The sequence below is a fragment of the Mesoplodon bidens genome (genome assembly GCF_964165515.1).
Source record: "Mesoplodon bidens genome assembly, chromosome: 4".
NCBI lineage: Eukaryota > Metazoa > Chordata > Mammalia > Artiodactyla > Ziphiidae > Mesoplodon > Mesoplodon bidens.
The window spans coordinates 84,218,677-84,230,747 of NC_138160.1; the positions used below are offsets into that span (position 1 = coordinate 84,218,677).

General features: G+C 33.7%; 1 protein-coding gene across 1 annotated transcript in view; it reads right to left on the reverse strand.

The window, feature by feature from the left end:
• Positions 1–10,682: 10,682 nt before the first annotated feature.
• The window catches only part of LOC308616335 (solute carrier organic anion transporter family member 6A1-like), a gene marked incomplete at both ends in the record, with an annotated part of 76,424 nt that continues 75,035 nt past the window's right edge, over positions 10,683–12,071 (reverse strand). Inside the window, one exon of the mRNA XM_081232601.1 lies at positions 10,683–10,828. Coding sequence (XP_081088727.1) covers positions 10,683–10,828 — 146 coding nt within the window. The remainder of the gene's footprint in view (positions 10,829–12,071) is intronic.

The following is a 12,071-nucleotide window of genomic DNA, read 5'->3' on the forward strand; positions in this document are numbered from 1 at the left end:
CTGCATCGGCAGGTGGACTCTCAACCACTGCACCAACAGGGAAGCCCCCTTCTTCTATCTTCGAAGCAAGAAGTGGACAGTTGTATTTTTCTCACATCACACCATTCTGACACTGACTCTTTTGCTTCCCTCTTCCACATTTCAGGGTTCTCATGATTACATTTAACCTGGATAATCCAGGATAATCTCTCTCTGTTTTAAGGTCAGCTGATTAGAACTTTAATTCCATCTGCAACCTTCTCCTTTGCCATATACTCTAACATACTGACAGGCCCCAGAGACAAGACATGGACATTTTTGAGGGGTTGTCATTCTGCTTATCAAAGTAGGATATGAAAAACATATGTGCAGCTTTGGCATACTGCCTGTTAAGCAATGACTTTTATATAAAATTTACATTTAAGGCACTTCCCTGGCAGTTCAGTGGTTAAGACTCCGAGCTTCCACTGCAGGGGGCATGAGTTCCATCCCTGGTTGGGGAACTAGAATCCTGCATGCCAGGTGGCGCGGCCAAAAAAAAAAAAAAAAATTTACATTTAAAAAACTGTTAAAACTTCCTTTCATCAATTCATAAGAACCAAGTAACACAACATGTTTTCCTTTTAGTCTTAGAGACAAGAAGAAGAAAAATGAATTCGGTAATACATTGCCATATGCATTTCAGTATCATTTTCTGAAGCAAGTGAATCCTGTTTTCCTAGGTAGTCTTATAATTTATTTCTCCTTAAAATAAGTGCTCCCTGTTGCTTCCAATGCTTTTAGAACAAAAAGTTTTAAGTACATTAATCAAAAATAGAATAATAATGTCACTATTGCTGAATGAAAGAAAAATTATAGAATATTGGATGCAAAGTGAAAGGAAAAATACATTTTGAACATTTTCTACAGAATGAACTTGTTCTTATAGTTTATTTTCAGCCATATAGAGAGCAAGGTATGCACGTACTCAGAAGAGAGAATATTCCAAAGAATGAAGAAAAATCCCTTCCCTCAAGGAGCATAACATTTATTTGGAGTGATAAAATCATACACATAAAGGGATAACTAGCTACACCTAGCATGAAATAAGCAGAAAAGTGTCTTTAGTTAAATGCTATGAGAGTTATATAAGAAGGAAAAGAAGGAACAATGGGTAATTATCCAGAAAAAAAAGTCTGATGGGACAAGAGTAAGTATTTTTTTTATAATAGACTTTAGTTTTTAGAGCTATGTTTTAGGTTTATAGCAAAATAAATAAATAAATACATAAATAAGAGGATGTAAAGAGATTTCCCATATAAACTCTGTCCTCTGTCCTACACATGCAGAGGCTCCTCTGTTATCAACATTCCCCATCAGAGTGGTAGATTTTGGGTTTTGGGTTTGTTTTTGTAGGTCCTTTTCTTCTCTTGTGTTTCCCACTTAGAGAAGTTCCTTTAGCATTTGTTGTAGAGCTGGTTTGGTGATGTTGAATTCTCTTAGCTTAGTCTATCCTAAGATAGATTACTTGCTAGGCTACAAAACAAGTCTCAACAAATTTAAGAGAACAGAAATATATCAAGCATTTTTTCCAACCACAATGGTATGAAACTAGAAATAAGTTACAGGAAGAAAAATGGAAAACACAAACATGTGGAGGCTAAAGAACATGCTACTAAAAAAGAATAGGTCGATGAAATCAAAGAGGAAATCAGAAAATACTTTGAGAAAAATAAAAATGGAAACACAGCTTTCCAAAATCTATGGTATACAGCAAAAGCAGTTGTAAGAGGGAAGTTTATAGCAATACAGTCCTACCTCAAGGAACAAGAAAAATTTCAAATAAGTAACCTAACCTATCATCTAAAGGAATTATAAAACAAAGAGCAAACAAAGCCCAAAGTCAGCAGAAAGAAGGACTTAATAAAGATCAGAAAGAAAATAAGTAAAATTGAGAATAAACAACAGAAAAGATCAGTGAAACCAAGAGCCAGTTTTTTGAAAAGATAAACAAAATGGATAGCCTTTTAGCTAGGTTCATTAAGAAAAAAAGAAAGTGGGTCCAAAGAAACAAAATAAAAAATGAAAGAAGAGAATTAACAACCAATATCACGGAGATTCAAAAAATCACAAGAGAATACTACTACAAGTTATATGCAAATACATTGGACAACCTAGAAGACATGGAAAAATTTCTAGAAATATACAAACTTCCAAGACCAAATCAGGAAGAAATAGACAACCTGAACTGACCAAACATTAGTAGTGAAATTGAATTTTTAATTAAAAAAACTATAGCAATAGTCCAGGACTGGATGGCTTCACAGGGACATTCTACCAGACATATAAAGAAGAGCTAATATCCATCCTTCTCAAACTATTCCAAAAAATTGAAGAGGAGGGAATACTCCCAAATTCATTCTACAAGGCCATCATTACCCTGATACCAAAACCAGACAAAGACACTGGAAAAAAAACAGAAGAAGAAGAAGAAAATTAAAGGCCAATATCTCTGATGAATATAGATGCAAAAATCCTCAACAAAATATTAGCAAATTGGATTCAACAATATATAAACAGGATAATACACCATGATCAAGTGTGATTCATTCCAGGGATGCTAGGATAGTTCAATATCTGCAAATCAAAATTTAAAAAAGGATGAAATCACATGATCATATCAATAGGTACAAGATAAGCATTTGACAAAATTCAACATCCATTCATGATATAAACTCTCATAAAAGTTGAGGGAACATATCTCAACATTATAAAGGCCATTTATGACAAACCCACTGCTAACATCAGACATACTGGAGAAAAGCAGAAAAGCAGGAAGTTTTCTTCTAAAATCAGGAATAAGACAAGGAAGCTCATTCTCACCACCTCTATTTAACATCATATTGGAAATCCTAGTCACAGCAATCAGACAAGAAAAAGAAATAAAAGGCATCCAAATTGGAAGGGAAGAAGTAAAACTGTCACTATTTGCATATGACATGATGTTATATATAGAAAACCCTAAAGTCTGCACAAAGAAACTATTAGAACTAATACATGCATTCAGTAAAATTGCAGGATACAAGATTAATATACAGAAATCTGTTGCTTTTCTATACACTAATTATGAACTATCAGAAAGAGAAAGCAAGAAAACAACCCCACTTAAAATGGCATCAAAAAGACTAAAATGCCTAGGAATAAACTTAACCAAAGAGGTGGAAGACCCATACTCTGAAAACTATAAAACACTGATAAGGTAAATTGAAGATAATACAAAGAAATAGAAAAATATCCTGTGTTCCTGGATTGGAAGAATTAATATTGTTAAAATGCCCATACTACCCAAAGCAATCTACAAATTTAATGCAATCCCTAACAAAATATCCATCACATTTTTCACAGAACTAGAACAAATTATCCTAAAATTTATACGGAACCACGATAGATCCAGAATAGCCAAAACAATTTTGAAAAAAAATAACAAAGCTGGAGGTATCATGCTCCCTGACTTCAGGCTAAACCACAGAGATACAGTAGCCAAAACCCCATGGTACTGGTACAAAACAGACACACAGAACAATGGAACAGAATACAGAGCCCAGAAATAAACCCAAACACTTATGATGATCAATTAATCTATGACAAAGGAGGCATGTATATACAATGGATAAAAGATAGTCTCTTCAATAGATGGTGCTGGGAAAACTTGACAGCTACACATAAAACAATGAAATTAGAACATTTTCTCACACCATACACAACAGTAAATTCAAATGGGTTAAAGACCTAAAAGTAAGCCTTAGAATCTTAAAACTCTTAGAAGAAAACAGGCTGAACACTCTTTGACATAAATCGTAGCAATATTTTTTTGGATCTGTCTCCTGCGGCAAAAGAAACAAAAGTAAACAATAAGCTATTCGGACTTCCCTGGTGGCGCTGTGGTTAAGAATCCACCTGCCAGTGCAGGGGACATGGGTTCTATCCCTGGTCCGGGAAGATCCCACATGCCTCAGAGTGGCTGGGCCCGTGCGCCGCAACTACTGAAGCCCGCATGCTCTAGGGCCTTCGTGCAGCAACTACTGAAGCCTGCATGCCTAGAACCTATGTTCTGCAACAAGAAAAGCCACTGCAATGAGAAGCCCATGCACCACAACGAAGAGCAGCCCCCGCTCGCCACAACTAGAGAAAGCCCACGCCACAAAGAAGACCCAATGTAGCCAAAATAAAAAATAAAAAAGATAAGCTATTCAGACCTAATTAAACATAAAAGGTTTTACACAGCAAAGAAAACCACTGACAACTTACTGAATGGGAGAAAACATTTGCAAATGATATGGCCAATAAGGGGTTAATATCCAAAATATATAATCAGTTCATAGAACTCAATATCAAAAACCAAACAACCTGATTAAAAAATGGGCGGAAGACCTGAATATACATTTTTTCTACAGAAGACATACAGATGGCCAACAGGCACATGAAAAGATGCTCAATAGCACTAATCACCAGAGAAATGCAAATCAAAACCACAATGAACTATCACCTCACACCTGTCAGAATGGCTATCATCAAAAAGTCTACAAATAACAAATGTCGGTGAGGATGTGGATAAATGGGAACTCTAATACACTGTTGGTGGGAATGTAAATTGGAGCAGCCCCTGGGAAAACAGTATGGAGGTTTCTCAAAAAAAACTAAAAATAGAACTACCATATAATCCAATAATTCCACTTCTTGGTATATATCCAAAGAAAACAAAAACATCTTAATAAATCTTAGCACAACTAAATCTCCATAGCATTTTCACCCAGGATCACAGTCACTCAGTCCTTTGTAGGTTTAAATGCTGGGGGGCTCACCTCCCTCCTTTGAGATGTAGTTCCTTGAGGGCATGAATTCTCAATAGAGAACAGTTTCATCAAAAATTTAAAATCTGATACTTAAAAGTGTCTTTGCAGCTTCTTCATCTGCACTTGCAGCTTCACTAGATACATTAACGTAGAAAGTGTAATGATCCTTGTTAGCATTAAAACATTCAAAACTGACTCCAAAGAAAGGTATTTCAATAGGATTTTTAGCTGTTTTTTTTTTTAAGACTTCTTCTTAAGGTCTTCTCATTAGTAGTGAGAAAGCTTCCTCTGATTGTTTCAAAAGCTGCTAAATTGGTGTTAACCAGTGACTTTGGGTTATATTTTCTCTATTTATCAATCCTCTATGAACTATAATAGTTTGTGACATAGAAACACATGGTCTATTGTAGCAGAAACTTATACGCAAATTTAAGTCTTAACACTACTCTCCAAATTATTAAAATCTTTATTATAATTGGTTTGTTTTCCAAAAAAACAAAAAAAAGTATGTAGATATTTACACATACACACAGAAATATATTATAAGCACCTTCAAATTGGATCTGAATATTATTGTTTTACCTTATTTCCTAGTTGCATAAATTTTCAAATAGTATTTTTAGACAATAGAATATTAAGAAAGAATATAAATAACCTAAAATTATTAATCTTTAATTCTAGATAAACCTATATTGTACATTGATGTTTAAAATCTTACATACATTAAAAACATATGAGAAATGCTTTATAAGAATGTACTTTATTATGAAAATACAAATGACCACAGATACATTTCTACTACTTGGGTAAACATCACATGTGATTTCCCTTTTCTGAAAGTAGGACAGCAACAGATCTTGTAGAATCTTTAAAGATTCTGTTTTCACACTCTGATCCTCAGATATTCTGCCATCCTGCTGGTTCAAACAGAGAAGAGTCAAACTGTCGAGTAGAGTTTCACATAAAGACTGGTTTACAGATTTTCATAAATTCATGTTAAAGTTAGGTAAGAAAAACATATGGTAAGATATGAATACTCCCTGCTTCACACTTCCCTCTGCCAGCCAAGATGAATAGGGCAATGTCTGCCCTTACACATAGGGTCATTGACTAATGTGAATAACAAAGAAGAAATTTTGTCAGTTATTCATTCTCCCAAGAGAACAAAAGAAACACTGCAGAGAAGTTTTTGTTTCAGAACAATTTGATTTTTATTTCAATATTTGGAAAATTGCTATATAATTTGGATAGATGTAGAATCATGTATGAAATAATTATATCAAAATTTTTCTATAGAAACACATTTAAGCTTAAGAAAAATTCCACCAATGGTTGACACATTTTCTGCATTCGAATTTGAACATTTCTTTAAGTGAAATAATTACGATTAATCATAAAATTAAATATAAAAACACAAAAATGGATATCAACTTAGGTACCAGTAGTCTTTATCAATAAAATTCAAGTCAAGGTAAAAACAGAGAGGTATATGATCAAATTGAATTTTATGTCTACTAAAATTAAAGAAGCGTGAAAATATGTATTGCAAACTGGCCAACTGACCAGAGAAATTTTCTGAGGAAACCTCTCCATTAACAGAGATAAATGTTAATTTTAAAATGTCTCCTTTTGGAGGATAAATATGACCTTCATATAAATTTTTATTATATGAACTAGACTGGCACATCTAATATTACTTTGAAAAATTATTGAGAAATAAATATCCACAGCCCAAATGAAAAGTAATAAGAATAAACTATATGAAACCTAAGTAAGCCTACATAACCAAAGAGCAATAACTAATATATACGATACCATTGCAGTCAGAATTAACTTATGTGTATTTTCCCATTTCCACTTCATGCTTTTCTTTCAAAGTATTACCTTTCTATTGAAAGTATTAAATATGTATCTTATATCTTTTAAAAGTGCAAAACACAGAGACTATATTATATTTATACTCAAAATATATAAAGCTTATAAGATCACATGAATCACATTCACTTATTAAACATGTAGTTATATTAAATCATTTAAAATTTTATTAATATTTAATAATGTCCCATTGATAGATTGACAATGTGTAATTCTTACATAATGATGATCCAGTTCTTTCCTTTTTTTTAACTTTTAGATTCTTCACAACTGTAGGCAGGATGTCAGTTTTCCTGTGGTAAATATTTATATAGGCCAAATGCAATAGCAGTGAAGAAGATAGTAACTACTTTGCAAATAAAACCTGAATTCGAAAAAAATACAGCCATCAGATGTGTCAATTTATTTAGAGCAAAAATGTTTGTGGAAAGAGCCATTTACCAAAGAAAAGGTAAGTATATTTCATCTATAAATGTACCAATTTTCCAATTGTAGAATGCAATTAATGTCATAAACTTATGTCAAGTTACTTAAAGGAAATTTTAAAGATATGCTTATAAAACCTTTTAGACTTCTTAAACAAATAGCCCAAGACAAATGCAAAGTGTGTTACTATTCCACAGAATGTATTAATTCTAAAACATAAAAATGTATTTCTACTTTCAGAACTTAATTATCAGCAGAAACTGGAACATTTTTAAACCACTTCATGCAGCTTTACTCCTTGAAATAGTCATCATTTTCCAAATGCCAATAGAAATATTTTAGAAAAATTAATTGACTATGTAAGTTTTTAAATTCATTTTCATTTTTCAAGTTTCGGAAAGTTAATATATTATGGGAATTATATAAAAGTACTTGAAGTTTGTATGCAAATAACCCTGGTCATTAAAGTAAAAAATATTTTACAGCAACAATATCAGTTATCTGACACTATCAATTACAGTAGTTTCAAAGATAAAATAGGAAACATTAATGAGTTATTTGTAATGATACAATACTTCAAACATTTATTTATAACAGCTGAACACTGCAAACAACCCAAATGTCCATTAATAAGAGCATGAATAAGCTATAGCCTATTCATAAAATGAAACAATACTCAGAAATTTTTTAAAAGCACAAACTACTGCTATAGAATAGCATGGATGAATCTCCCAAAAGCATACCATTAAGCAAGACAGGTGAAAAACCCCACCAGCATGTATTATATTTGCATAATTTATAGAACAGGCAAAACCAACATATTTTAATAGAAATATGAAAGGGGTTTATCCGTGGGGGAGGGAAATTGACTAGCCAGGGGCATAGGAGAAATTTCTATAGCTTCTGTTGAGTGCTGGTTCCACAGGTGATTGATAGACTGATAAATTTTTATTAACTTTTTTGAGTTGATAAAACTTTTGAGAATCTGATGAATACCACAGCCTTCCTTTACAGAAGACATACAATGTACAAACAGAATTTTAGGATCCCCAAAATATACTAAAGTTTAATGTGGGCTCCTAGGGCTCATGCATCCCTCTTGAATAAGCCTTGTTCTAGAGTAGTGGTATGCATAGAACTTTCTGTGACAATGGCAGTGTTCTACATCTGCACTGTCCCATAGAATAGTCAAATGTGACCATTAAGCAAGTGAAATTTGGCTGTTGATACTGAAGGACTGAATATTTAATTGCATTAAATTAAAGTTAAATAGCTATGTGCAGGTAATGTCTACCATACTGGACAGTGCAGCTCCAGGATCTCTCACATAGCGTCTTCAAAGTTTACTGTGATAAAAATCACCTGAGGTGCTTTATTAAAAATATACATTCCTACCACTAATTCTTGGTTGGTATTCTAAATAAAGACCTCAGAACTTATATTTTAGCAAGCACTCCAAGTGATTCTGATTCAAATGACTCATGGAATAAAATTTAAATACTGGTTTACACTAAATTGCTGCAAATGTATATTCCTATTTCAGTTTCCTGTATTTGCCCTTTCTGACTGTAATTCCCTATGTTCTGTATTATCATTATCCCTTTTTTTTGTTGTTGTCTTTATTGAATCTGTTAACAACACTGCTTCAGTTTTATGTTTTGGTTTTTTGGCCCCGAGGCATGGGGGATCCTAGCTCCCTGACCAGGGATCGAACCTGCATCCCCTACAATGGAAGGCGAAGTCCCAACCACTGGACGGCCACGGAAGTCCCTCTTCCTTTATTTTTATCTATCTAACTATCTATCTATCTATCTATCTATTTATTTATTTATTTATTGTGGTACGCGGGCCTCTCACTGTTGTGGCCTCTCCCGTTGCGGAGCACAGGCTCCGGATGCGCAGGCTCAGCGGCCATGGCTCACGGGCCCAGCCGCTCCGCGGCATGTGGGATCTTCCCGGACCGGGGCACAAACCCGTGTCCCCTGCATCGGCAGGCAGACTCTCAACCACTGCGCCACCAGGGAAGCCCCCATTATCCCTTTTAGTAGCTCCCTAGTAGGGTTTCTAATAGTTCATCAATTTTCTCAATTATATGCCACATTTGAAAATAGCTAAGCATATTACAGTTATACCTAAAATGAAAACTAAAAGGTTCAGCAGACTTTCTTAGGAATAATGCCTAGTTTTGTTGAATTATCTCTGAGAGATTAATTTTGACTTCTTAAATGCCATTTTTGACTTTTTAAATTTTTAAAAAATTTATTTAGTGTTCAGTATTGACTAATAAGCTCACTGGACAATTGACTTCTGATTTAGAAGGCATTGCTGAATACTGTTTATCAAACAGATATTTATTACTGTTAAATATTAGAGGCTATCATTATGTGGTTCTTTGAATTACTGAACCCACTCAGTAAAATCACAAAACATATAAACACTTTTAAATACTTAGCACACCAGAAGTATCTATACAAAAAAACCACTGAAAGTTAATGCTGATTAAGGCTTCAGAAATTATGTAGTCCAACATCTTCATTTCACAAGAAGATCTAGTGAATTTCCCGAAGTAATACAAGCATATCTAGACTTTCCCCAACACTTTGACCATATCACTATAGCATCCCAATTTTCTATATCTCTTATTTATTCAACAATACTGAATGTTTGCTATATGTCGGCCTTGTTTTATAACTGAGCAAAAGAAACGATGTGAAATTTACATTTAAGTGGGGTGAGAGTATTTTGATACTTTTCAGTGGTGTAAAATTTCTTTTTTAAATTATCCAATCTCTTTTACTGCAGAAATGGAAAGGGCCATAAGGTCAAGCAACTTAGTTGTATATGTATACAGGCAAAATTGCTTCCCAAATTGAAATTCTGCTAATCATCATCCTTTATTCAGGAATAACATAAAACAATTGTGTAGTTAATGCAATGTCTCAAATATTTACATCAGTTCTATAGTAATTTGGTTTCTAAAATGTTTTGTATATAATAATATATGCTTCTTTAATAATCAAAGTATCCATTTGTTCTTAGTTTATTATGACTATAACTTACTCTAAACCGTAAGTTTTTAAAAACAATTGTACCTAGAGTCTGTCATACAGACGTATGCTAACACATATATATGGAATCTAAAAAAAAAAAAAAAAAAAGGTCATGAAGAACCTAGGGGCAGGACTGGAATAAAGACACAGACCTACCAGAGAATGGACTTGAGGACAGGGGGAGGGAGAAGGGTAAGCTGGGACAAAGTGAGAGAGTGGCATGTACATAGATACACTACCAAATGTAAAACCGATAGCTAGTGGGAAGCAGCCACATAGCACAGGGAGATCAGCTCGGTGCTTTGTGACCACCTAGAGGGGTGGGATAGGGAGGGTGGGAGGGAGGGAGATGCAAGAGGGAAGAGATATGGGGATATATGTATATGTATAGCTGATTCACTTTGTTATAAAGCAGAAACTAACACACCATTGTAAAGCAATTATACTCCAATAAAGATGTTAAAATTTTTTAAATAAATAAATAAAAACAATTTTACTTCTCAATATTCTTCAATAGATATCACTTACATACTCCTGCCAACAGGTAGGCCATTTTTGTCTTGTTATAGATCCAACAACTTCCAGTGCTTCCACAGCGCTCAGTATCCCGAAGGATGCAAGAAGTTTCTCCTACTATTTTAAAAATTACTGGTCCAGGTATAGTCCCTATGAAAAACGCAATGATTGTAAATTCACCATGAAAACACTGTAGGTTGGGATCAGAATGATTTTAATCCTAAACATAAACTTATATATTTAGTCATCATCACTGTAAACATATCATTTAAAGTTATCTAAGAAGTTGCTTATCAATAGGATTGTTAAAAACTGAAAACGTAATTGTTTTCGAAAATCCCTATCCCTGTAGATATAAAAAAAGCTAGCAGATCTTCATCTTCTTAGAATGATATGCATGTTGTTATTTAGTTGACATCTCAACATTTTTGTTAATTTCTAAATGAAAAACTTAGGAGAAAGTATTTAAAACAGAGATACTAAATATTGATTTTGTCACCTCAATATATCTCCTAAGATTTCAAATTGTGGAATTTTCAATGACTGAAAATTTAGTTTTGAAATGCAATGTATGCCTGTTATGTATCAAGATATTGCAAAAATAACTGAAAATGTAAATGCTTTGGCATGTTTGTAGCAGCCCTAGCTTCAGAAGGCCTCATATGCAGAGGAATAGTTGTGTGCTGAGGGAAATCTCTATATACTCACAGAGACATTTCCTCAGGAACAGTATTGCTTTCAGGTAAAAGTGAATGCAGTCTTAAAAATAAAATAAAATAAATAAATAGATAAATAAATAAATAAATGCCACTACAAAGACATTAGAACTGGGTTTTCAGAACTAACATATCTAATGATTGACCATCTTCCGTAAGAAATTTTCGGAGTGCTCATGCCTCATGACGTTTTGATTCCTGTCAAAGACCACTGCCCATCACCAGATTTCCCAGTCTCAGTTAGTGCTGGTACTCTGTTTATAATTGTTCAAAGTGAAAAACCTAGGACTACTACTCATTTTTTTTCTATTTCCTACCATATTTTTTCTAATCCATGATAAACCACTGTAACACTACCTCCAAGTACACCTTGAATAAGTTGATTTCTCTTTTTCATTATAACCCCCAGAACCCAATTTAATATAACTCTGACTTAGACTTCAGAAAAAGCTTCCTTTTTCTTTTCCTCCACATTTATCTTTGCTAAATATTTCTCCCTCCAGCAGCAGAGTTATCTTTTAAATGTAAATCAGATAATATCTACCCTCTGCTTAAATTCTTTGATGGCAAAACCCTGAAAGATCTAGAGACAGTTGTATCTAAAATATCATCATCTTATTCCACCCTCTCCCATTCAAAAATGCATCAGCCTCACTGGCTTCCTTTCTGAGGTAGGA